Source organism: Phasianus colchicus, chromosome 1 (assembly GCF_987193195.1).
Source record: "Phasianus colchicus chromosome 1, bPhaCol1.hap1.1, whole genome shotgun sequence".
Lineage (NCBI taxonomy): Eukaryota > Metazoa > Chordata > Aves > Galliformes > Phasianidae > Phasianus > Phasianus colchicus.
The window spans coordinates 82,635,230-82,662,342 of NC_143436.1; the positions used below are offsets into that span (position 1 = coordinate 82,635,230).

General features: G+C 46.2%; 1 protein-coding gene across 1 annotated transcript in view; it reads left to right on the forward strand.

The window, feature by feature from the left end:
- The first annotated feature begins 792 nt into the window (after window positions 1-792).
- Window positions 793-27,113, forward strand: part of CASQ2 (calsequestrin 2) — a 30,167-nt gene continuing 3,846 nt past the window's right edge. Inside the window, exons 1-10 of the mRNA XM_031613098.2 lie at window positions 793-1,257; window positions 13,682-13,766; window positions 14,669-14,769; window positions 16,167-16,278; window positions 16,740-16,813; window positions 17,860-17,990; window positions 22,795-22,840; window positions 25,152-25,206; window positions 26,086-26,186; window positions 26,509-26,583. Coding sequence (XP_031468958.1) covers window positions 1,024-1,257; window positions 13,682-13,766; window positions 14,669-14,769; window positions 16,167-16,278; window positions 16,740-16,813; window positions 17,860-17,990; window positions 22,795-22,840; window positions 25,152-25,206; window positions 26,086-26,186; window positions 26,509-26,583 — 1,014 coding nt within the window. The 5' untranslated portion in view covers window positions 793-1,023. The remainder of the gene's footprint in view (window positions 1,258-13,681; window positions 13,767-14,668; window positions 14,770-16,166; window positions 16,279-16,739; window positions 16,814-17,859; window positions 17,991-22,794; window positions 22,841-25,151; window positions 25,207-26,085; window positions 26,187-26,508; window positions 26,584-27,113) is intronic.

Below are 27,113 nucleotides of genomic sequence, written 5' to 3' on the forward strand. Positions count from 1 at the left end.
GAGGCCAGCAGCAATGGTGGCATCTGCCCATCATTTCAAGGAGGCCCATGTCTCCTGCCCCAAGGCACCAGTGTAAATCTTGCCCTTATTCTTTAGTGCGACAAGGCTTTAATCGGTAACCAGCAACCTCTGGGATTTGGCAACTACTGTGTCAGTGAGAAGCTACAAGACAAGCTTCTCTCTACTTTGGGATTACAGCTGTGAGCAGGAGATCCCAGGGCCAGTAGATCTCCTGGCACTCTGTTAGCAGAGAGAGTGCTTCTGAAAAGAACTTGAATTCCATCAAGCAAATCAAGTCCGTGCCCCAGGCAGCGTGACAGAGTCTCAGGAGTGCTCACCTCCTTTACTGCTGTGGAAATGTGACTTTTCCTCTAGTGGTAGTGATGAGTCTGAAATGATTTTATCCAAGCTCTGTTATCCACTGCCTAATCACTGTGATGCCCAAGTGGTTACAGAGATACCCTTGTTACAAAAGGCAGCCAATATCTTCTATTTTTGCTAAGCCCTAGTAGGACGGAGTGTGCCTTGGCTCTCTGTATAAATGAAGTCTGCCCCTTCCCCAAATCTGCCTGCGTCCTCCCAGCATTGCCAACCTCCACTCCCTCCTGCACTCCCTCACACTCCCTCTCACTCACTCTCTCACTCTCAGATGATGCAGAGTGCCAGCAAGTCCCTCAATGCTGTCATATCTGTCCTTTTTATTCATTGCAGGGTTTATTTTTAGCCTGAAACAACTGCTTCCTAAAAATGGAGTTCCTAATGACACGGGAGCTGGACACAGCTATGTAAGGTATCCAGGGCTTGGCCTGACAGCTTCTCCTGTCTGTCTCTTTGTTGTGAGCTCAGGACAGCAAAGTTTGTTGCTTGCCACCAGCCTTGCAGAGCTTGGACTGAACACTAGGAAGGCAGCAGAAAGAGAAACTCGGTGCAGACGCCCACTGGAACCCTTGGCCTCCTTCTCTTCCCAAACTGAGAAGGAGAGAGACCTTTGCCAGCGCTGCACTGAACTCCAAGGGTTCCCCAATGAAGGCGACTTGCTGGATCCTGGCAGGCTTTTGCCTGCTTTTCTGCTGCAAGGCAGAAGAAGGACTGAATTTCCCCACATATGATGGGAAAGACCGAGTGATCGACCTGAACGAGAAGAACTACAAGCATGCCCTGAAGAAATATGACATGCTTTGTCTGCTCTTCCATGAGCCCGTGAGCTCTGACAGGGTGTCCCAGAAGCAGTTCCAGATGACAGAGATGGTCCTGGAGGTAAGCACCACTGCGTGTCTCCCTGCCGGGTCAATGCCACTGCACGTCTGGAGTTATGGAGACGGGTCATGAGACAGTCAGGGGCCTGGTGGGAATGGCCAAAGGTTTGAGGTTGCTTGCCTGAGTATGATTTAGACCCTGAGCTCTGTGAAGCACAGGGTAAAGCTTTTGTTATAGTCTTCAGAGTTGTTAGCTGGGAAATAGCCTTTCTTGGTGGTGCACCAGAAAACAGGGAAAAGCAAGTAACCGTGCACACCCAGCAGCATGAATTCTGCTTAGCTGAGCTTTTTCAAATCTCAGCACAGGTCTGAGTGCAGCCTGAAATTGTTAGGTCTCTTCTCTTTCTAGTATACCCTCCTTGGATTCAATATTCCTTCCAGTTTCCTATCCCACTCGGAGCAAATAGCCAAGCAGTCCCACCAAACTGTGTTGCAAATGGGTGTCCCAGCTCCACATCTCAAAACTCCCTGTTGGTGTGGCATTAAATCCTTTTTTGTTTTTCTGACGCTTGGTTGCCTGCTTGGAGTAAGTCTGTAGCTACTTGTTAATACAGCCGTTCATTTCTGTGCTGGAAATATGCATTGTTAATTCTTTGGTGAAAGAATGATTAATTAATCCTCAGTAAAATAAATAACACTAAAAATTACAAAGTAGATTCATAGCATTCTTTCTTGTAGTGTGGCTGTAATCTAGGGACTCTTAGAGCAGTAATTGATGGTTAGTTGTTCATTTCCTCCCAGGGGCTTAGAAATATTCCTTCTTAACTAAAAGACACTTTGGATGGAAAGTGAGAATTGCAGAAGAAATACATAATCTCTATTTTTCAAAGACAAAACATATTGCATCTCTTTAAGTATAGCAAATGTGATTTAGAAAATATTCTCACTGAGTGAGGGCTAGGACCTGCAAAAGTACAGTGCCAAGTTCAAGGTCTACTGACCTCCTCAACAAGGCAAGCAAGAAAGATTCAAACCTGACCAGATTTTATTCACCTGTCAGGAAACAGTTACTTGTTCCAGGTGAGTGATCAAATAACACTTGGCAAAGAAAAAATAACCCTGGAACTCCAGCTGAAAAGTTTATGACTGGTAGTATAATTGCATTGTTGTTTAATAGGATAGCTATTTTGTGCTTGATAGATGGCAAGCATTTACTAAGTGTGTATTTATAGAAACCTGGCAGAAGCAGGTACCCGTTGTACACTGTTGGTTGTACTCCCCTGGACACTTATTCCCATGTTAGCAGTCAACCATACTGAGTGTGCAATTGCTACAATGCAGCATGTGTTTGAGCTTTTATTTTGCAGGGCTTGCTTCAGAGGGTGAATACATTAGCTTAGGACTCTGGTGGTTTGGTTTCCAATTGCTTCTCTTCCATGGAACTCTGATGTGACCTTGGGCAAGAGATTGAGGATTAGATTTGCAGCAGACTTTATGTAATTGTAGTGCTCTGGTTCACTAATGCTCAGCTACTAGCTGACCATTCTATAGAACACCCTGCACTTTTGGCTTTGACCTCAAAACTTCTCCAGCACTTGCAGTGCTGATTCAGTGCATGTGTTGAAGTTCCCCATTGTTCCCTGGGCTGGGAATTGCAGCAGCAATCTTACAGTTCCCACACAGCAGAGATCTGCATACTGGACACTCCTTTGCCACAGACACCCAAGGCTTGGATTGGATCTGAGAAAGCAAAAGAGAAAGTGCTGCATAGGACACAGACCAGCAAGGTGCTGGTGCTCTTAATTTCTGTTACTAACTTAACCATTGCAGCAAGCTAGGTTTTAACCTTCTCCGTCTGGTGACATCACTCAAAGCTTCACTTCCCTGACCTCAAGCCATAAATGTTGTGTAAGGATCGCTCTCAATCTGCCCTGCCTGTTTGAGGGCCTATATGGAGCATCTCATGCTTATTTACTATATTAAGGATTTGCTTTCTGGAGCATCTCACATTTTTTCACCTTACTTTATTGAGGATTTGCCTGATGGCTCACAACAAGGAATGCTGTTTCCACAGCCTGGAAAAAACCACGTCCTTAGCCTTACTTCTATAAAATTGCACTGGTCTCCATCATAAGGAATATGATGGATCCCTTAACACGAGACCTTCAGGCAAGTGTGGAGCTAAGCAAAGATCTGAGCTAACCATCTAAGGGTTACTACTTCCTACTGCCTGATGAACACAGGTGTGTGTGTACACAGGAAGAAATAGGCTTCATAGATGTTAAGTCCTGAAAACCTCCAAAGTCTCCACCCTTCCTCTTTCTCACATGCACCTTAGAAGAAGTGTATAGTTCCAAAGACCAAAAGCTTGAATAAATATCTTAGAACAAGGAAAAAACGTGGAGAGATTCAGTAACAGGGTCCCTCCAGATTTGCTAGGACAAAATTCCGGATGTGCCCAGGTAGTAGATAGTATGGCATATTGTCAAAGCAAGCAGAAGTCCCAGTAGCTCCTGCTGGTCCCTTCTTCACTATAGACCCAGTCATGGTTTAGGTCTCAGCAGGTGAAAAAAGACATGGCTACAAAACATCCAAGGAGGGCAGGATGGGCCTAGACAACACTCCTACAATCCAGGAGCAAATTGTTCCTTGGCCATGGTTTCATCCAGATACATTGGTCATAGTCATCAACAAGCTTGAACAGGTTCCACTAGTAGCTAACAGGGCTTGAGCTCCTGTGGCAGCACTTCCCTCTTTCCGAGTCTCTTCCCTACCAAGTCCCTGCTCTGTATGAAGCTTGCAATGCCTTAATTATGTCTGAGATCTCCCTGGAAAATCTGGCTGAAAATGGCCAAGAGCTTGAAACTTTATTTCTGGAGGCAGCTGACAGACAAACCAGGAGGGCAGGGAGAAGAGAATCACAATGGTCTCATTTCTTTAGGGAAATGTGCTGAAAACACGACAGCACAAGTGAAGTTAAGCACATAGTTAAGGTCTTGATCCAATTGCAACCACAAACATCAAGGTGAGGAGAAAGGGATATGCTAGGAAAATTCTCCTCCCCATTACAAATGCCCAGTGTGTGGAACTGACCAGCAGAATCTCATGATGTTCACCAGGTATCATCAGACAAAGGGATGCTGTGGTTACACTGATATTACAGGATCTTCAGCTCCCTCCACCCAGTCCTATTAGGATCTGCCACTGGATTCCCACACAGCCCAGCATGCCCTTCCAATTTGGAAAGGCAATGAAGAAGATCATCAGCTGACCTGGCAGCCCCTACCACCTACTCTGTTGTCTTTTCCAACCAAGGCAATTCCACGACTCTGAGTTGATGAGCATGGCTGCTTCACAGCTCAGACTAAGGGGCTCTTATGCTCCTTTGCTTCCCTTTCTACCTCCATTCACCCCAGCTTCTGCTGAACAGCTCCTGTAGCTTGTGAGGAAAATCCTCCACTCTAGAGGATGATCCAGCAATCTTGAGGACAGTGATAGCAGTTCCTACCCTGTGGCAATTTTTCTAAGAGCCTTGCATGCCCTATGAGGTGAGCACAGAGAAGGAGATCACACACAGCCAGACACAAATCTTCACAGTGCAGATTTAAGTGCCAAATAAGACAAAAAGCTACTTGTCCCCAAATCTCTCAGCTTTAATGGAAAAAGGGGTGAAAGAGAACAAGAACAAAGCAGGGAAACTTAAAATATCTGTTCTGCTACTCTTTTTTGTAACTCCCCTATTTCCTCCAATCTCATATCACTGCTTCTCAGGCCTCTCCCTTCTCCCTCTCATCTCCAAACCCTTCCCAAATATTGGGAGAGCTTTGCTTTCCAGTGGGCCAGTCTGTCTCTAAGGATCATGTTACAAAAATAAAGAGCAGCAGGGTAAGGCATTTTTATTTTGCACATGAGAAGCTCTCTCCAGCAGCATAAGCTGTCTTAGTACAGAGCAGGCTGCCTGCAAAGCAGACATTGCATCTCCTTCCCAGTGTCCAAGTACAATCAGTACTACTCGTGCTGTGAGAGGGAAATAGAGCTTTTGAGCTCAACAGAATAAGGGTTAAAGTGAGCGTAAGGTCTAATTCAGTTGAAAGCAAGGATTTACTTTCAATTGTTGACACTCACAGGCTTTCAGCTGAGAATGGAAAAATCAATTAAGATTTGTCTAGTTTGGGGGCAGTTCCACCCATCTGGTCTTCAAATCATTTTAATGCTGATAGCCTCTGTGAGAGCTCAGAAACATGTCTTATGTAGCAAAAAGGCTTTCTCTTCTGATCCAACACAGGAAAAAAGTTTGCAAGTATAGATATGTATAGACATTCATAGGAAGCAGTAGCTGAGACATTATCCCCATGTCCAAACAGAGTACAGAAGAATATAAAATCAAGAGCTTTCTTTAAGCACCCTTATCAGTTTGTTTCATAGACTCATTTTCAACCTTTTTCTTTGAAAATGGTATGTTCAGGAGACACTATCTCAGTATGACTTCCTTGGCTGGTTAAACATGTTACACATTGAGTGCCACAGAAACTGTCTGGTCCCTGCAACCCTACAGAGCAAGTCCTCAGGTTGAGAGATGGGGCACACCTGGATGCAGCGGTACCTGAAGAAGCCCACAGCATGAGTACCTCATAATACAAGTAATAAAACAGGTTGCCATAGCTGCTGAGGTAGTGGCTTTCACTGTAGATAAGTTAATGCAAAAGGTTAGGAAAGAAGGGAGAGAAAGGAAAAGATGTGCACTGCTTCCTTTGGCCTCTGAGACAACGTAAGTACATCTCAGTCCATTAACAGCTCAGAGCACTGTGTTTGGCAGCAGCACTAGGAAAGTTTAGCTCCCTGATATGCCAGTCATAAAAGAAGCTACAGAGAGCTCCCCAGTCTGTAGATGGGCACACTGACACCCAGGCACAAGTGGATAATTTGGCCTTTCTATATAACTAGTGGTAGGAACAATTTCCAAGACTGCTTTAATTCTTATCACCTACTTTTCTTTCCCAATGCCCCTCCATCCATCTCATCACAGAGGTTGGTCTGGATGCCTGAGCAGCTTCTAGCATAAGACCCCCATTTCCACCACTACCTCCCTCTTGGAAAGGCATCCTTCATGCCCGGTCATGTATGGTCAGAGGTCACTTGGAGACACAGCAGACCTCTGTGAGACTGGGCTCAGCTGCTGACACAATGCACTGCCAAGTCCACTTGCACTTTGCAGGCTACCTCAGCCCCAGGAGTGAGGAGTTCTCTCTGTACAGCTGGAGAGCAGACAGCCTCTGTAGGTGCGCACCATGCAAGAGCTTAAGGCAGTTGGAGACTCCTTCCATGGCACACCTTTGTTCTGAAATGCCCAAGAGATGAGGAAAAGTAAAAAAGCCCATCCTTCAAACCTCAGTCATCCTACCACACCAATTAGGCTCCCTAGAAACATGCCAGTGGGGGTTTCTGATGCATTCTTGATATCCAGGAGGCAGGATCACACTCATGTCTGATAAGATGCCATTGACCCATCCTAGTGCACTGTAAGAAGGAATCAAAAGGACTGGCCTGAGCAATCATTCACCAGTGGGCATAGAATACTGCAAGTTGGAAGGGACCCATAAGGACCAAGTCCAGCTCCAGTGTATGTGTACTGTCACCATTTGCTGTTCTCTGCCTCAGACCTTGACATTGCCCAGGAGACTGCTGAGGGCAAATAGCATCTTATGAGGTGGAGCAGGTACCACATTGCATTAGCTCCCACTGCCCTCACTCCAGAGCTGAGTCTGTGGTGCCCTTCATTTAAATCAAGCTGATCAAAGCCTGCCACTACCCTGCATTTAAGCCTGAGCTTCACCCATGGGGAAAAGGGAAAGGAGATACAGTAATTCTCTTTAAAGCCCCAGGAGGGAGGGTAACTATTTAAGCACAAAGCCTGAGGACAAATGGGCTATGAATAAATCAGGTTTGGAAACTAAGCTCCTAATCACCAGAGGAAGGAGTCAAGGGGAGAACAGCCCCATGAGTTTAAAGGACACTGACAGAGATTGAGCAACCTGGTCCAAGTTCTTAGGACCTAAGATGTCTTTTTGAGGCCTCTGTCCCTAAACAGCAGGCACCCAGGCAAGGAACGAGTGGCCCAGGAAAGAAGTGACTTAGCAAGGTTCAAATGATCTTGTTTTATTTAATCCTCTGCACACTGGGATTTACCTACTTAGAGAAAGAAAACCTTGCCCGAGGAAATAGAACAAGCAGCAGCCCCATGCGCGGTTCCCCGCTGCGCTGGCCCCTGGGCACTGCTGATGGGGCTCATTCCTGCACACACTCTGGCGCAGCTCCGGTGCAGGCCAGCTGCACGACATGATACCTTCTCTTTCTGGGAACTTGCTCCTGTCCTGGCAGCCGACAGACTGAGCAGAGCTCTGACACCTCAAAGCCTCCGTAAGGAGACACTTGTTCTGAGCGTTTCCCTCCGGGCTGGTTGCTCACTGCTTCTTGGCTGAGTCCTCCTTCACCCCAAGGAACCTATTGCTCTCCCAGGGCCCCATACTGGTGTGGATTCAGGGCAGGAACACCCAGATCCCTCCTGTGGCACTCCAGGGTTTCAGAGGTATTGGCTCAGGCCCACTGGGTCAGAAAACTGAGAAATTTCCTTGGAGCTGGATGCGTGAAAACACTGCAGGGTCCTGAGGAGGAGAAGGGGCTGTTGGGCACTGAGCTCACTTCCTTCCTTCAGCAGCCACTTGAAAGCAGCTGGCTGCTGCTCCACATAGGTTTTGCTGTGGCATCCAGCCTTCACTTCCAAGCAAAGCTAGTTATAGCCTCACTTTTGTAGAGGAAAGCTCCCAAATTCCTTCTCCTGTCTCTGGTTCAGCAGAGTGGGGTTCAACAGAGGGGATGGTTCCGCAGAGCAGCCCCGGGCACCAATCCACCTGCAGAGCTGAGATCAGCACATGCACACTCACAGCTCCAGACTGTCCTCAATGTGCAAGCTGCTCGGCTGAGTCGGCAAAACATCTGTGAAGCAGTGCCAGCAGGCAACAGCCAACAGCAGCAGCAAGTGGCCCCTGCCCCATGGATGCTCACAGCCACCAGCATCATCCCCAGCTATCTCAGGGGCTTTAACTTACAGCTGGCTAAAATTAGGGATGCCCGGGTGTGGATAAAAATACAGCCCTAGCTATGTGAAACCTTTAGGTAGGTGGCCAAAGAGCACATCATATGCCTGGCTGGGCTGAGCAGCCGGGTAGCTCTTAAAGGGCCACAGCACCGTTACCTGTGAAAGGACCTCCCTCAGTGACCTTTGGGTGTTCTGTATTTGGGGACTTGCCTTTTCACCAGGAGAGCAGCAACCCCCTAAGAGGGCAGCTCCAGTGGTGGAAAAGGGCAGCAAGATGGGCCATGCTTTATCTCTCCAGGCTCTGCTGCCAGGCCCTGTTGCAGCAGCTACTCAGCAGGCTCCTGCTCCTTCTCTATGGCCATCACAATGCTTCAGGAGCTGTCATTCACCAGCCTGAGTTACACAGAGATCCAATACTTTTCTGATGGTTATTGTGAGGGGATGCTTCATGGCACAAAACAGCATTAAGGAGAGTGATACCCCTCTGCTCTACTACAGACTGTTCGAACAATGGAGAAGCCAACCACAGTGTAAGGGTATGAGTTCTGCAGAAGCTTTCAAAGCCTTTGGGGAAATACTCTAGTTTCTTGCCATATCCTCCTGTTGTTTCTGAAAATAAAAATAAGTTTTAAGACATTAAGTCATCCTCATCTTCACATCAGCGTGTTCTGACCATCACCATGCTCTGCAGCTTTAAAGAGCAGAGCAACAGAAAAGTGGAAAGAAAGGTGACTTCCCATATAATCTCCCATTGCTCGTCTCTTTGTGTTGCTTCAGTTTTGCTCTTCTACCACTGCCTGCTGGGAAACAGCAATTTCCCTGTGCATAGCAGAAGTACTCCCAAAGGCTATCAGAGACCCAGGTGTGTCCAGCACCCTGCCTCCCAGCCTGGGCAGCCGGGGAATGTCAGCCTTGCTGTGGGGGGATCTCGACAGTGAAGTGAGAAGAAAATCCAGGCCAAAAACCCATAATGTCACTCCACAATGAAAGACTGACTATGCTGGCATACCTGTCCCATTCATCTCCATCTGTAACCCTCTCTACTGCATTTGTTCTGCCATTTGATGGCAAGACTGACACCAAATGGAAGGTCCAGAACAATCACCTCTGTCTGCAGCTGAAGCAGGTTTGTCATCAGACAACCTATCACCTTTACAAGGGTGATGTTGCTGCTGCTTCTTGTAGCATAGGATTTCAGAAGGACCCTATGAGTCTCCTTAAAGCTTCCCATCACCACACCTCAGTTCAGGTAGTAGGAAGCTGAGATGCTCTAGCAAGGAGCAGTTTCCTTCCATCACCATTATTCAGATTGCTGGCACCAGCTGACAGCACCCAAAATCATAGAATCACAGAATCACGGAATGGCATAGGTTGGAAGGGATGTTAATGATCATCTAGTTGCAACCCCTGAGACGGTGCTTTCTCATTTGTAGGTCATAGAACTGTAGCATGGTCCTCAGGCTTCATCTGGGGCTGGCACTTCTCATCAATCTCACAGGGCCATGCACCTACTCAAATGAGAATAGGGCTGTTACCTGAGGAAAACTCACAACTCCTGTTCCTGAGAATGCACAGGACTCAACTTGTGACCCCGTGGCTAGAAAGAGTTCACTGCAAAGGCTTCCTGCTTACCAGATAAAGGTTGCAAAATGTGCATGGGATACAAGCTTACAAGCCCCTGCTGTCTTTGCTTGTGCTCTAAGCCCTGCCTGCCCTGAACCTCTTCATGTACCTCAGGGACTGCATGACCAGCTAAGCTCAGTTCTTCCGGGGCAGTTTCTCTCTCCCATCTCCCCATGCAGCTGTTGAAGCTAAATTACTCGCTATAGAGGCTGACACAAAGGCAGGGGCTCTGGCTGGACGAGACTTCAAGCAATATGAATTTAAAGGGAGAAGAAGGAGTAGGAGCTGTGTTCTTACATTACAGCCGCCTCTGTCCCGAAGTTCTGAGCCAAAAGGATTGTCAAGATCAGAAACATTATCTGCATTCAAATCCCACTAGCATTATGGAATCAGAAAATACTGTAAGGGGATATACAGATGCTTGATACTGTAATGAGCTGGGGGCAACCAGCCAAGCTGCGTGCCTCTGGCATCCTCTATATGTTGCTGCCTGATGGGGTTCAAATGTAGATATGGGAATGCAGGCACACCTGGGCACTGCTCAGACCCACCTGCCCCACTGGGAAGCAGCAAGCAGGAGTAACATCCAGCCCCACAGAGCTGGCATTTGAAAATGTGACTGTAGGCACAGGCAGCCTGCAAAGGTCCCCTACCTTCCAGCAGTGCCAGTGGAAAGAGCTGTACTGAGTCTCATGTTGCAGAAAGATTTTCCCAGCGAGGACTGAAGAGCTCTGTGGATTGACATGGGCTGTACTGCTCGCTCCTTATTTCATTATCCTGAAAGCTCCAACAAAGGAGAAAGGCTGCCAGCAGAGCTCACAGTTCCATCATTTGCACACATACAAACATACTCTCCTCTGTACACACACTGTCTACATGCACTCCCATCTATTCACATTCATCTTCTCCTGTGGTGAGTCTCTTCAGAGAGATATCTCACATGCCTGTAGGAGAGATTGTGCAGTCTCCCTCTGAGGGGTCTCCAAAAGTAACCTGGATGTGGGCCTGGCACCCTGCTCTGGCTGTCCCTGCTGAGCTGTGGCTGGAGCTGATGAACTCAGAGGGTCCTGCCAACCTCAGCCATGCTGTGATTCTGGGTTTTTTTGCCTCCAAAGCCCTAATGAAGTGCATGTTCCCACAGTCTTGCACAAAGAAGTTTCCATCCCATCCCTAATTTTCTAGACACATCTACTCTTTTCCAGCAAGCTCCAATGCTCACACACTCAGCCCTGAAGAGCTATCTTGCATACACTGCATGTTCACATATGCTACTCCTGATCTAAGCCTCCACTTTTACAAACATCTCTCACTCCTGCTTGTGCCCAACCACTTGTCTGCAGCAGGTGTCACAGCCTCAGATGATGAAGGCACATTGCTGAGCTTCTTCAAACACCCCCAAGAAACTCTAACCATCTCCTGCACACACTAGTCAAGAGCTATAGGGCTCAAACTGCCTGGGCTGTATCTGGCACTTGACTAACAGATGTAAGTAAGTAGCCTGTAAGGCTGCAGCTAGATGAAGTGTATTTACATGTCTGGACAGTCTCAGCACGGCCAGGGCCTCAAATTTTGAGGAGCCTCTTGCTGGTCTACACAACTGCTTCTGTGCAGGGAGTCACACGTCCCCTAAAGCTTCTGATCCCACAGTCTCCATCCCTTTTCCCAATAAAGGCACCTCCATGCATCTTCTCCTGCCATGTTGGACATCTGCTCTAACAAGGCCCAGGTGAGGGGACACCAGACTGACCAGACCAATGCTCTGACGCTTTATAGATGTGTAAATATAGACCACTGCTCTACTCTATTCAGGCAGTGTCCTCTGTAAGTAAGAGCCCTGACCTGCAGCCTCCCTTTTATTTCCAATTATCGGTAGAGAGTGAGAGAAGATTAGCAAATCAACACAATTCCTTTACAACATGCAGCACCTCCTAAAGACAGCAGGCCAGGTAGCTGGGGGGGTTAAGGTAATTGGGTGTTCCTGTTCCTTGATGACCATCCTTTGGAAAAAGAAGCTGAGATGCTGTGATGGTGGAGAACGTCTTTCTAGGGGGGCTTTGGGACATGCATTTGGTGGCAGGGAGAAGATAACCCTGTCCTTCAAAAAAATGTCACCGCTCTTAGCCTAAGTAAAGTCTCTGAGCCCGTATCTTCAGGGTGCCTGCTGTTTTCCCCCAGGATTTTGAGACTTTTCCTCCATGATCCCTGCAATTACCGGCCATCTGCAGGTGGGGGCTATTTATAGTGGGGAGCCGAGGGGACACATGGCCACGGACACAGCGGCGCTGGGTGACATTCAAACCGGCTTTGAGGTTGAGGGGGTGCTGAAATGGGCCCTGGAGGAGGGCACTACCATAAATCAGCCCACCGTCTCTCTGGCTGCAGCCTTTCTGCTGCTCCCTCCAGTGAGTAGAGGTGGCCATGCCCTAATAGGGACATCCCAGAGGCCTCCAACTCTTATTCCCTATCCCCAAATCCAGCAGGGTTTTATGGATGGGAATGGGGCGGCAGCTGAGATGGGGCATGCTCCCTGTGGCAGGGTGCACCGGAGGGACAGCAAGGAGGCTGTCGGCATCAGAGGCATCTGTGGAGCAGGGAAAGAGGGAGGAGGAGGGGGTATTACAGCTGCTCAGGGGTCTTGAGATGGTGTTACCACTCCAGAGAGTGCCTGTGGATGAGGACGCTGCCCGCCTGCTTCCCAGGGCCGCCACATGTCCACGGCGCCCGGGAGGAATTCGCAGGGTCCCCACTGCAGGGCGCTTGCAGCGCGTCTCTCCTTTCCACAGATATCTATTTTCACAAATCATGCAGGAACTTGATATCACCAAGAGGCCCCTTCATCAAAAATGGTGGGGATGGGACAGCAGTTTCCAAAGCTGCAAGGTGACAAATACGAGCGTGGCTGGGATTAGCCCTGTTTCCTGAGGAAACAGGGCAGAAGAGAGGACCCAGAGCTGGGGAGCTGGCCGAAGCTGGGACAGGAGATGGGACTTGAGGCACTTCAGAGCAGAAGAGATTGATTTGGGTGTTGGCTTGACCATGTTGTCTTACTGCTGCGCTGTTACCCTCTGACTGGCCCACAGCTCAATACAAGCTGGGGCATTAAGCACCACTGGATTTGGATTTCCTTCCAGAGGGATAACAAGACAAGCAATAAAGGATTGATATTGGGAGATACAGGGAGAGCCCAGGACAGAAAGGAGATACAATGATGGCCAGGAGCACTTAGTGGTGTAGCACTGCTATTTTCACAAAGCCAGGGTGCTTTTGCTACTCCATCATATGTAAGCAGTGATACTTTTGCTACCCTCAATTTTCCAGCCACTGCTGCCTAGCACCAAGCACTCCCGGAATTAAAACATCTTCAGTACCTAGACAGTGTCATGGTCCCCTATAGGAGACCACAGATGAGGAAGGAGAGAGCTTTTGGTCTGCCAGAGGGTTTAAGTCTTCCTCCCAGCTGTTCCCACTACTTCGGTGTCACCAATGTGGCTGGGAACTCTCTCCTGATGCCCAAGTGTCAAAGCGCAGTTGGCAGCACGTGGTATCACCAGCAAACCCAGCGCTGTGACACAGTGGGAAGAAATCCAACCCTTATGACCTCCAGACAGCCTTATCTCAGCAAAGAGGCAACATGTGATGTGTGCCACCCCATCGATGCTGCCTGGGAGCAAAATATGGGTCATCTGTGCCTCCTGTGCCATCCTGACAGGGCACAATGTCCTCCAGCATTTCTGCTGCTCATACTGGACTCTGATTTTTCCCACAGCTGGCAGCTCAGGTCCTGGAGCCTAGGAGCATCGGCTTTGGGATGGTGGATTCCAAGAAGGATGCCAAACTCGCCAAAAAGCTAGGTAAGTCCCATCTTTGCAATCTCCAGAACAGCTTGGATACATGGCGTGAAAACTCCATGCTCTTCCTGCACAGAGACAGCTCTGATACAGTGATGCAGAACCAACATCTATGAAGGCAACACATGAGTCCCCAGATGCCATCTGTTCCCTGGAAGGGTGATCCCAACCACTGATAGGAACTGCAGCCTTGCAATGGCAACCAGGTGCCACCCCTTTCTGAGTTGATCCCCAGATATAAGAGGAACACTCCATCCTCCCATTTCCACACCTCAAAACAGCTGCCCTCTAGTAGCTACATAGTATTTTTTCATATTTCATCCCAGAAAGAATATGAAAATACTATGGCATGCAAATACAATGGTATATAAATACCACACTAGGCTTAAGGCCAGAGACTTATTATGCATTGTATACTGGACTGTAATTTTCTTTCCTAAATTAGAGGCTAAGTGTGACAGTGTATGTGAAAATAAAGCAGAGAGCTTCTGCTTCCCCAGAAAGCATTATTCAACCCTGTCATCATGCACTGCAGGGCTCAGAGCTCCTCATCTTGGAGCCTTCACCAAGATGATGCAGCATCCAATCCTCAGCTCAGTCATGTGCCAGCCTGCCTTCTGCACCATCTCCAACAAATGCTTCTAACTTTTCCCAAAGCAAGATAAGCATTTGAGAGTTTAAAATTTGCTTTGGCTTCTTGGCCATTTTTTACATTCACAGAGTTAAGTCTCCTCTAGGCTCAGGAGATCATTAGGATTATTTCTAACTTGACCAACCAAGTCAACAGGCAACTGCGTTTCCCCAGGAGGTGTTGCTAGAATAACCAGCATGATGCTTCAATGTAAAAAGGGTGATGCTTTTAGTGAATTGTTGACCACATGATATTTCCTGTCTCCTTCTTTCAGGCTTGGTTGAAGAGGGAAGTCTCTATGTGTTTAAGGAGGAGCGGTTGATTGAATTTGACGGGGAACTGGCCACAGATGTCTTGGTGGAATTCCTCTTGGATGTAAGCACAGATAAGTTCAGATAAAGCCTCTCAGAAAAGACCTTGCACTCACTTTGCAAAAAAACACAGGTTATCTCTGTTTGAAACTCCATCCCTGTTTGTTGCACACCAGCAAATAATGTTATTTGCCAACTTCCCAAATACTTGACTGACCATGAGTTCCCAGAAAAGACAGGACCTTTATATGCCACCAACCACTTATATCTTAAATTTATTTTTTTCTCTTTCCTGTTTGTGGAATATTTGGTTGCTCAACCAGGGAGCAAGCAACAATCCCACATATATTCCATCTAACGCAGGGCTTTTCTGGCAGCCTGATAGTGATGGAGTCCCCATTTATGTGGCTTAAACCCCAACAGCACAATAGCAGGAGGGAAATGTGCACAGTGGAGCATTACTGGTAAAGGGTGCAGCATAAGCCACCTGATGAGGCTCCATTTGCCATGCTTTGTGGTGCACCACTGACAAAACGAGTTCTGCAAAGAAAGGAGGAGAGTAAGGATTTCTGTTTGTGTGTTTTCCACTCAAGGAAAAGCACATAGAAAAGCAGGGAAATAAAAGCAAACACATCAGTGGTACCTGGACAGCCTGATCTTAAAGGAAAACAAACCCAGTGTTTCTCTACTCCTCTGCAGGCTATGTAGTGGCATGCCTGCATTTGTTCTCCTAGTGAAGCCATACCCAATTTACACCAGTATTGCTTGGTACATCAAAACAAAACAAAATAAATAAATAAATCAGACCAAATTCTTCCCCCAGCAGTGTCTGGTTAAGAAACAAAGTTTGGACTAAAACTAGGATAAACTAGCAGATTAGTCTTCCAACTTTTTCATCAGAACTGTGATGTGCCTGGGGCCAAAGAACAGATTTAACCCACCATGCATGTGTGGATCAGCCAATAAGTTTCACTTCTAGACTTCCCACTGTTTGGTCACACTCTAGCATGTTCTTTTAAATATTTTTCCAAAATACCTTTATGATGATCACTTCCAGCAAGCTACACTTAAAAACAAGTGCATCTCTCATTCACAGAAGAACGCAGTCCTCATATTGCAGTTCTTTCAACCATTCTACCATCTTCACAGCCTCTCCAAAGCCAGCTGCAATTACTACACTTTATCTCCCATCGCAGCATCTATTTGGGTCACCCACATCTCTCTTAGCATCCCTCTAAATGCTTCAGCCTGTGCAGTGAACCTATTAAGTGCTCCTTCTCAAGGTGACCTACATGTCTCAGTTAGTTTCTCACAGAGAGGCAGAGAGCATCAAACAGGGTTTCCCGCAGCAGATAAATTAGGTGACCTCTTTCTCCCCACTTAAGCAGCTAGTGACACAGTCTGGCAGTTATGGGTTGGTGCTGCAAATTGTTGTGTTATCATATGCATTTGTCATGGCAGCTGCTAGAAGACCCTGTGGAAATCATAAACAGCAAGCTGGAGCTTCAAGCCTTTGACCAAATTGACGATGAAATCAAACTGATCGGCTACTTCAAAGGAGAAGACTCTGAACGTAAGATGAATATATTCCTTGTGGAGCTTGGAGCCTTGGTGGGGGTGTTGGGGGTTAAATGTTCCTGTTCATTAACATTAAGGAGACAAATGGTTGCAGTGCAATAGTCACTGGAGGATGAGGTAGCTTTGCAAGTGAGCTTCTGCTTTTGCTGTGCATAAGCCCATTCCTACACCAACAGCAGTCTTGGACCCTTGGACTTGCTTCACAGGGCTGCTGATTTTAGCCCCTGCCTAATGTAGCATTCTGGGACCTGTAGTGGGGCTGCACAAAGTGTATTCTGTTCACTCTAAGTGAAATAGTTCTTGTTTGTAAATCCTGAAGGTGTGTAAGAAACATAGTACCGTCATCTGCTGTATTTTGTAATAATTTATATTTGCTCATCCCTGGTGCCTTCTATACTGATCAGAATGAGACCAGGTCTATGAAATCTTTCCTTTATTCCCCTTTTCTCCTTACAGATTACAAGGCATTTGAAGAGGCTGCTGAACACTTCCAACCATACGTCAAATTCTTTGCCACATTCGACAAAGGGGTAAGCATCCACACACCTCACCATGGGAGATGACAGACTCCTTTCTGCACAGCTTAAAGCCTTTCCACTGCAAAGGTGTAGGCTTTGAAGAAAGAAGTTGAGAGCAGGCTTTTCCTAAAACTCTGAGTGTGAGGGTTAGAGTGGCCATGAGCATCCTATTCCAGGTAACCCTTTTTGTGCAAGAGGGTTGAACCAGATGACATCAGAGGCCCCTTCTAGCCTCAACCATGCTGGAAGTTTGTGCTCCCACCTTCCTTCAGCTCTGCATCTGCCCCTGGCCCTCCTAGACCACGAGCTGTCACTTGCACGTTCACAGTGGGCATGTCACTGCAAAGATAGATCAAGGCTGGTATGTGTAAGTGAGGATTGGGAGTATTTTGCTCTGTTGTAGCTCATCTCCTCCTTTGCTATTTGAGGCTGTTGTGTCTCAAATGGACAAGATAGGTGTACTCTGGCTTCAGGCTCCTCATGTGTGACACTTAGACAGAAATGAACTGGAATGGAATAAATGAGAGCTGTTCAAATAGGGGTCATTAAAACATACAAATCAGCAGAGGCATACTGCGCAAGAAGATGCCATGTTTATCACAAAGCCTTGCTCTGTCATTTCCAAATCCACAACTTATACAGCATTTTCCAGAAGCTCAGGATGTTCCTGGATTTAGTGTCTGGCTCTAGTTTCTCATTTTGAGCATTCCTGTAACTTGTAGTATTTGTGTCTGCTTTTGCACTGGCTCTGTTCGAAGATTAAAAGCCAATTCTACAGTGGGGAGTCAGATTTGGATCTGGGTTTAGGAACCAGCTTCATTAGGCTTGCAGGACAAGGACTCTAGCCTTGCTCTGCCACAGTGCTTGACACTGGCAGTGTAGAAAGCATCAGTGCTTTTTTTTTTCAAGGAAATATTCATTCATATTTTGCTGGCCACACTAAGAGTGCACTTTGAGGGAGAGAAAATTCTTGGCCTCAACTCTTCCACCAGCAGAGGCTCTGGATGCCCTGAAGGCACCTCAGGCTCACTCACCTGTGACCATTTGAACTCCCACAGGTTGCTAAGAAACTGGGTCTGAAGATGAACGAGGTGGACTTCTATGAACCATTCATGGATGATCCTGTTCACATCCCTGATAAACCTTACACAGAAGAGGAGCTGGTTGAATTTGTGAAGGAGCACAAAAGGTATGTAGCAGTCAGGATTCTCCTGGCCATGGTAAGAGGGCAAAGGTGTCCTTCATTGCAGGTTGCCCCTCCAGGGCAGCCCTTCTCAGTAAAAATAAGGATGGCTACTACATATTGGCATATTCTTGAGATTTTGGTGAGCCTTTCTACTCCCTTATTCCACATAAAGGTTTAAAAACATGTAGGTTGCTCTGAAAGTAATTCCTCCTATTTCCATGGAAAATATGACAGATGCAAAGAGCACAATAACACTGTCTGACAAAGCAAATTCTCAGCCACAAAGCACTACTTTTCAACATAGTCACCACCATTAGTAATTCATTTTCACCAGTGGTGAACAAGAGCCTACATGCCACTCTCAACGGAATCTGTGCTAGTGGAAATGACCCCCTGTTTCACAGCTGCTATGATGGTGTTGTTGCCCATGCAGTCCATCTTTCATTGGCCCAAAAAAGATGAAAGTCAGAAGGTGCCAAATCCGGACAATACAGTAGGTATGGTAGGACAGTCCAGCCAAGACTGGCAGTCTGCTCCATAGTCTTCAGACTTGTATGTGACCTGGCATTATTGCGTTGCAAGAGAAAGGCTGTATTCTTCTCTAGCCTGAATTTGAAAGTTCAAGCCTTCAGCTTAGTCAGTCTCACAATGTAGTGGTCAGAGTTGATGTTTTGTCTGGATTCTAGGAAATCTGGCAGGATCACCTCTTTTCTGTTCAAAAGACAATACACATTACTTAATCCACTGAGAGCTGTATCTTGAATTTTTCTTTGATGGAGAATTCACATGCCGCCACTCCATGGACTGCCATTTTGATTCTAGCTTATAGTGTTGACACCACATCTTGTCACTGGTAAAGATACAATCCAGGAAACCGTAATCTTCAGCCTTGTATTGGTTAAACAGGTCCTGTCAACCTTGCATACAGTGTACTTTCTGTTCCAGTGTGAGAATGTGTGAGACCCATCTGGCACTGCGATATTCCAATGTTGTCACCATCGTTTCTAATGCATTGAAGCTGATATTCAGTTCCATACATAGTTCTGTAGCTGTAATCTGCTGATTCATGTGGATGAGCTGATCGAGACACTCTTCATTTCATGGTATGACAGCTGTACATGACCATCCGAAACATGGCTTGTCTTTCACATTGCCATTGCTGCTGATAAAATGCTCCACCGATTGCCTCACTGTGCTGACATCCCCTGTTTGGTGTCCACAAATGTTCTGCAAGTGTCAATGAATGTAATTGAGTGCCATTTTTTTTCTGCATGGAGGAATTAAGTGACACACTTTCTGCTTCATATGCTATTCCATATCAGACCCCATTCTGTTAGACCGCTCCTCTGCTGCCATCTGTCACATGGCAAAGATTCAACCTCTATTGCCATAATACTGACATCTGCTTCTGATGTCATGGGCCAAAATAATAAAATAGGAGGCAGTACTTTCAGAGCAGCCTTTGTATAAGGGCATAACTAACTATGAGATGCTCTATTAAGTACTGCACTGCCAGGCAGTCTTAGGAAGGGACTGTTCTGTCATGAGATATCTCTGAGCTGGTGTGACCTCAATTAGAGTAGTTTTGTGTGCCATAACATAGGAGGGACATAAAATTGTTATAGAGTAACCAAAGGAGGGCTAGGAAGATAGGGAAGGGTCTGGAGGGCAGGGTGTATGAGAAGCATCTGAGGTCCCGTGGTTTGCTTGGCCTAGAGCAGAGGAGGCTGAAGGAAGGCCTCATGGCAGCCTGCAGCACTGAGCTCTGCTCTCTGGTGACAGAGTCAGGACTCAAGGGAATGGCATGGAGCTGTGTCGGGGAGGGTCAGGTTGGGGGTTAAGAAAAGGTTCTTCACCAGAAGCTGGTGAAGGCTGCCCAGGGCAGCGGGCACAGCCCCGAGCTGCCAGAGTTCAAGGAGTAGACTAGAGGGAATGGCATCAAGTTGTACCAAGGAAGGTTCAGGTTGGATATTATGAAAAATGTCTTCTCAGAAAGAGTGGCGAGGCATTGGCACAGGCTGCACAGGGAGGTGGCTGAGTCACTGTCCTTGGAGGTGTTCAAGAAATGTTTAGATGTGGTACTAAGGGACATGGTTTAGTGGGCAATATAGAATCATAGAACCGCCAGTATACTATGTCAGCATTTCCCTCATCCACCGATGGGTAACTCCATCATAGAACGAGATCATGTTGGTCGGTATTGATGGTAGGTGGATGATTGGACTAGATGGTCTTGGAGATCTTTTCCAGCCATGGCGATTCTATGATTCTGTGACTGTCTGGACATAGGGTTTCAATTTTGGGTAGTGCAGTGTGAAGCCTGGAGTTGGATTCAATGATCCTTGGGGATCACTATAGAATATCCTTCCAACTCAGAAGGATATTCTATAATTCTATTACTTTTGCATCCTTAAAAATAAATACAGCACATGACAGTCACAAAGGCTATCCATTGCTTGTGCAAGCTGCATTTCACAACAGACATCTAAGGGATTTGAAAGGGGCTGAAGAAAAGCAGAGCCACTGATGCTGCTAGAGCACCACAAACAGGGAGATTTGCATTCGAGCACACACAGAGTTTAGAGACAGGGGATGCTGAATGCAAGTCTTGTAAACAGATCTCCGCTTTTTCTGAATTATGAAGGGATCCTCTATCTTCCATGTACTCTCAGGTCACTTTGCTGACCTCCTGGACTTCCTTCCCGTCTTCTCTCTCAAGCTCTTCTGTCAAATAGCAGCATCAAGAAGATGATTAAACACAGTCAGCTAAATACTATAGCCTAATGAGGCATGCTCTCTATCAGCACAAAATTGCAGTGGAAACACGTGAGTGCACTCAAAGATCCTTGTCACCGAATTTCCTTTCTCCAAGAGCTGCCCCTAGAAAACAGGAAGGCAAAGCATCTGAAAAGCTAGGTACAAGTACGAGATATGCATTCATCCAACATAATCTCCAGTTTCTGTCAAACAGCAATGAGGACACTTGCTGGGTCAAGAATTGTAGCCCTGTCCTTGTGCTTAGTGTTTTTTTCTTCAAATTCTGTAGTTATTCTTCACCTCATTTCTACTTTGCTGCATAAAGTATCTAAATGTAAGGAGTTCCAAAGCTGAATTGTGTATTGCATCAAAAGAGTATTCCTCTTTGTTCAGTTTATACCAGCTGCCTTATAATTTTACTCTGTGCCTACTAACTGTGCTCTGAAAAACAATGACTAGCTTGGTTCACTCCTTTGTGAACGGTAAACATTTTTCACACTCCGTACCAAATCCCTCTTCAGTCACTTATTTTTCAAGACAAACAATTTTCATTAAGTTAATCTCCATAATAGAGGCCATTCCAAACCTTCTTTACCACTGCCATGTTTCCATGTGACTATTTCAGTTGTCCTATATCATTTCTGCAATGGGATATTCTGGACAACAAATACACTCAGTGAAGGGGTATGCACAGTGGAGTTCTCTATTGCTATAATGATATGATGTCTTTTGCTCTTTAGCCATTTCCCAACCATTTGCAATCTTTTTTTGTTTTGTTTTGTTTTTGGAACTGCTGCTTTCTCAGCTCATGACACCTGGGTCCCTTCCCTTAGAGGCGATAATTAATGATAACCAATTTAGAGCCCATTGTTGGACCTGTATAATCAGGGCTGCTTTTCTGCAAATGTGTTACTTCCTATATGTCTATCCATCATGAAGACACTCAGGTCTCTGGAGATGCCTTTGTAACTTCTCTCTGTCAGGCCTGGTGTGGACCATCTGAATAATTGGATATAATAAGCAAATGCTGTCATCTTCCTATTTCCCAGCTTTTTTCAGATTATGTAAGAATACGTAATGCATATGATCCTGACAAAGCATATGCTGTGAATGTTAACTGGCTCCTCGGAGCCAGCAGGAGCCTTTAAAAACCTGAACATCCATTCCCTGTTTCCACTGCTTTAGCAGAGAGGCAAACATAAGCAACAGGCTTCACATCTCACTGATGCCCCCTCATCCTGGTGATGTGCTGCCACTCACTTTACCAATTCCTCCAAAAACCTAATTGACCAACTCTTTTTGCAACAACTTGCAGGGCTTCTCTGCTGTGAAGAGCTGCTCTGCTTGGAACACTGATGCCACAGTCAGCAGAGACTCAAAGGGTCCCTTGTGCTTATCTGCCACAGCCTTGTGTCCCTTTGTTGTTCACCCCTCAGCCAGCCAGACACTCTGACAAGCTTTCTATTGCAGATGTGTCTGAAAACAGTTACTATTCCTTTTTTCACCCTTTGCAAACTGCTTCTCAAAAACAAACTCCAAAAAACCCACCAGGCTTTGGCTGATTTACATTTTCTTTCCAATGGCTCTTATGATATATTTTTTCTAGCTAGAGGTTATTCTTTGCTATAACAGAATCTGGGGGATTTTTATGGCAGAGTTAAGCTGGGCTAAAACTGCTAGAAGAGAACAGAGTCCCATAGGAAAACAAGAGTATGAATGTTCTAGGGACAGCAAAACAAAAGTGAATGGCTCATCTTATGCTCTCAGCCTGGATGGAACAATCTGCCATGTGTGGGACTGATGTCCCAGCACAGAGTGGCGTCTCATCTTCCCAGGCACAAGGAGTGGCTACAGCAACTCCAGCAAAGCCAAGGGCAGGGTTTTATGGCCACAGATGAAAGTAGAAGATGACCTACCCTGCCCCAGACTTGCATTCGAAATGTGGTGGCTTGCAGTGCTGAATTTGAACATCAATCAAATGTGGCACAGTGAGCTTGCCCACGACAGTGGCAGTGTTGCATGTGATGGTGCCTTTCTTTCTTCTTTTCAGAGCCACCTTGCGGAAGCTGCGCCCAGAAGACATGTTTGAGACATGGGTAAGCACACGTGAGGATGAAGCTTTGCGTCCTCTTCTAGCTTCCAAACAGAAACAAACCCACTCCGGCTACCAAACTGCTGCTGCCAAGCCCCAGCCTTTGGCTAAGCAAACAAAGCCACACTTTCCCAGAAGCATAAAGAGTTAATTCCCAAGAAATGGCTATTCCCTCCCAAAAGTAGAAGTTATTCTCAGGTAACCAACTACTCCAGCCAAGACAAGAGGTATCAGTTGTTGAGAATCTCTGTACCGAGCATGGTACATTGATGCAGAGCAATCTTGGCAAGGATCATCTAATGGACATCTGTTAGATGGGGGAGTCACAGAGATTGTACCAAGTGAATGACTCATGGAAACTGTACTGGAGCAACTGTACAATTCAAAATGCAAGCGAGGGCAGGCAGTTCAGCTGATTATATAGATTATGGAATAAATAGCCTGTTGATTGCTCTTATTGAGGTGTGAGCAAGCTGCAAGTCAGCAATTATGGAGAACTAACCAGCAGTTTGGAGTAGAACACACACACAGAGTTCTCCTGATCTGTTAATGTAAGGGAAGGGGGAAAGGGTGAAAAATAAAGAAAAATAGTGTATTGCAAATTATTCCTTCACCACGGATGAATAAGACATTAACAGCCATTTAGAGAGCTTTAAGTGCCAACTGAATGCTGGAAAACAAAGCTGAACAGGTGCTTGTAGAAGTTACAGAAGATGCAATCATTCTTCCAAAAATCTCAGTACAACATTTTTAACAGCATTCACTATATAACATGAAATGCTGTGGGAGTCAGAAGCACTGAAAACCCTGGGAATCTTTAATATGACAAGGCAAGAGGTAATAAACTGTACTGAGAGTTATGAGCCACTTAGGCATAGTAGGCTTTCGTTTTGTTTTGAAATACAGATTCTGTGTAGAATATGGCTTCCTAGATCCAGTAAGTTCCTTAAAGTTATTTTCACAGGCTTCACTAGGACCCAAATTTCACAGGCAATGATTTTGATTTCATCCTGAATACATTCTGAAATAACCTCTAGAGAAGTGTGTGAATTGTCAGTGGTGGGATATTTGCTTAAAAAACAGCCAGGAAATACAAAACATTCCTCTGCTACATGACTTGCATCTGCACCACAACAGGGTGGATTCAGGTCTCACTGCAAGTTCAGGACAGTACCAGTGGCTTCACTGGTGTTACTCCAGTTTAGTTTGCTTCATGGAATGTCAGAATATGTATGCATTTATACTGGTGTATATATATATATTCTGTTCATATATATATTTGTATTTTTCTGTGTGACAATGCTGCTGATAAATACAGAGAAAAAAGAATGCTGTAGATTTTCCCAGCCATAAATGCTCTGAATCCCAGAGAAAATCTGCCCAGAATACCCCTGTGAAAACATATTCTCCAAAGATGCCACCAATGGCCCTACACTAGCTGTTGTTTTTAAAGATAATGTTTTCTACTTAATCTTTCAGTTTTTTTCCTTTCGGTTTTTGATTGTGGCTTTGTCACCTCTGAGCTCAGAATGGAAAAGAAATTAGCATTTAGATGGGAATTTCTTCTCGCATTAAAACCAATTGAAATCAAATCCGGGGCCAGCAGTGGGTGAGGAATGTGAAGCCATTCTGTGGGAGATGACATTCATAGCAGGCGGATGACAAAACAGCTGGCAGATCAATTGGCCTTTGCCAATATCATTACCCATTGCTCACACATCTCACAGAGAGAAGCAGCCCACCAGGCTGTCATTTCTATCTTCCATTCATTTGAACCCCAAATTGAGCCTCCTACTCAATGCCCCTTGCTGTTCATGAAGACCCTTGTTTAGAGCAGAGATCCTTCACCTCCCAGCAGATGCCCAAGTAATCCACATCACCCCCCACAGCATGAGGAAAGCTCCTTTACTGGACTCAAACAAGCATACTTTAGAACTGAGCACAGTGAATTTAGGTGATCTGGGGTGTAGTAGGTGAACACAGATTCCCATGCTGGATGGTTTTCAACCTTCTCAGCGACCAAGGTTTTGCCCCACACCATTAGAGAAGCTCTATCACCTTTGCCATTGGAGTGCCCACCTTGTTTTTAGCCCCAGTTTTTCAGCAGTGCTGCCCAGATAACCTGTTTTGGTGCCTGCTACCTCCTCAACTCAGCCTTACTTCAGCTCTCATTTCTGGTGTCTCAGTGGTGCCTCAGCTAACCTTCTCTTGGAGATTTTGCTGCTTGTTCAAAGTTAGCCCAGCACCTCTCATCTCCAGCAACCACCCAGACTGTCTTCTCACTGTCCCATCAATAACTGTTTCATTGTTTGCAGGAAGATGACATGGAAGGAATCCATATTGTGGCCTTTGCTGAAGAAGATGACCCAGGTAGGAGGCCATTTTCTTCACTGTATGACTCTTCATCCCCTCAAAAAGGTGTAGGTCCCCTCCTCAGCCCCCAGAATTGCCCCTTCTCATCCCCCCTTACTATCTGCTTTCTTGTCCTCCCCCCCTTGATCCTCAGCACAAGGGTTACCATCCCTTTCTAGCAAGCCTCTGGGACCACCCTCACTCTCCTCTGCCAGCTGGCTCAAAGCTCTGCCCTGACCAGACCATCCTACACAGGCTGGACTTAAGTACATGGCTGGCTGGAAAAGCAGGTGTCATCTCCATCCCAGCCTGGCACCTGGAAGCAGTCTATCACTTCTGAAGCTCTGCCACAGCTGTCACCAAAGCTGTGCCTAGCACAGACCTCTGGTTTAATTGGTGTGTCAGGTCATATGTTTTCCCATAGCCATCAAAGAAGCTGGGGCTCGGGCACTAAGATTTATCCCTAATTCTGAATCTGTCTTGTTGTGTGAATTTACAGTGTGCTGAGGGCTTGTTCTGTCACATGCATGCAGGAAAACTGTGGGCATAGCTTCCTGAAAAGCCACACAATCAGTGATTCTCAATGCCAGCAGCATGATGAAAAGCTTTGGCCTCTTAAGGGCTGGTCTCCTCCCTTGCCACAAGAAAACACTTACATTGTTCCACTCCATGGAGGGATTATGAGGATTAATTCATGTGTAACTAATTTCAATACCCGGGGAGTATGGTCCAAATTAAAAGCCTTATTATCAGAAAAAAGAGTGGGGAGACAGCATTTTAATGAGAATTATAAACAACTCCTGTGTTCATAGGGGGTGAAGGAAGTCAGAAACCCCACAAGCGAAAGTGGCTGGGTGTTTGCAGGAGAAGGTTGTAGAGGTTCCTCTATCGTTTCAGACGGCTTTGAGTTCCTGGAAATCCTGAAGCAGGTTGCCAGGGACAACACTGATAATCCTGACCTGAGCATTGTGTGGATCGACCCTGACGACTTTCCTCTGGTGAGTGGCAAGAGCTGGTTTCCTTCCTTGATTTGGGATGTGGATATAGGCGCAGGAGCACAGGATTAGCCTGGGTGCGTGCACAGGATGCAAAGGAAGGAGCGCTGCACCATGGGCTGTCACTAGGAGCTGCTCACTTGAGTAATGTCTCAGCAGCATCCCCAGAGACAGCACTTTTCTTTGCCATGAGCAATGGCCAAGCTTGCATTCAGTTTCTCTTCCACTCCTTCATGTGCTTTCATGCATGGTACCCTTCCAGTTGAATTTATGCAAAGGAATATTGCAAAGATCCTTGTTTGAGTTTTACTTCTTGCTTCTGCAGCTTATCACTTACTGGGAGAAGACCTTCAAGATTGACCTGTTCAGGCCACAGATTGGGATTGTGAACGTCACAGATGTGAGTAGCATGCATCCGAAAATCCGGTGATCCCATGATTAGAATGCTTGAAATTATGGAATCCAAAGCAGAAAATAGATCTACTGACATTAGTAAGATTTCTGTTAAGTGCAAGGAAAACAGGCTTTTTTACCCTGGGTAAAAGCATCAAGATCCCAGGCAATGAGAGGAAGGTGCTCAGGCTCTCTTAGGAGCTACAGAGTCATAGAATCATAGAATCATTAACCTTAGAAAAAACCTCTAAGATCATCTAGTCCAACCATTCACCTACCACCAATGCTGCCCACTAAACCATGTCCCTTAGTACAATATCTAAACGTTTCCTGAACACCTCTGGGCAGCCTGTTCCAGCACCTCACCACTCTTTCGGAGAAGGTTTTCCTAATATCCAACCTGAACCTCCTCTGGTACAGCTTGAGGCCATTCCCTCCTGTCCTATTATTGTTACCTGGGAGAAGAGGCTGACCCCCACCTCTCAACAACCTCTTTTTAGGGTGGAGAACAATAAGGTCTCCCCTGAGCCTCCTTTT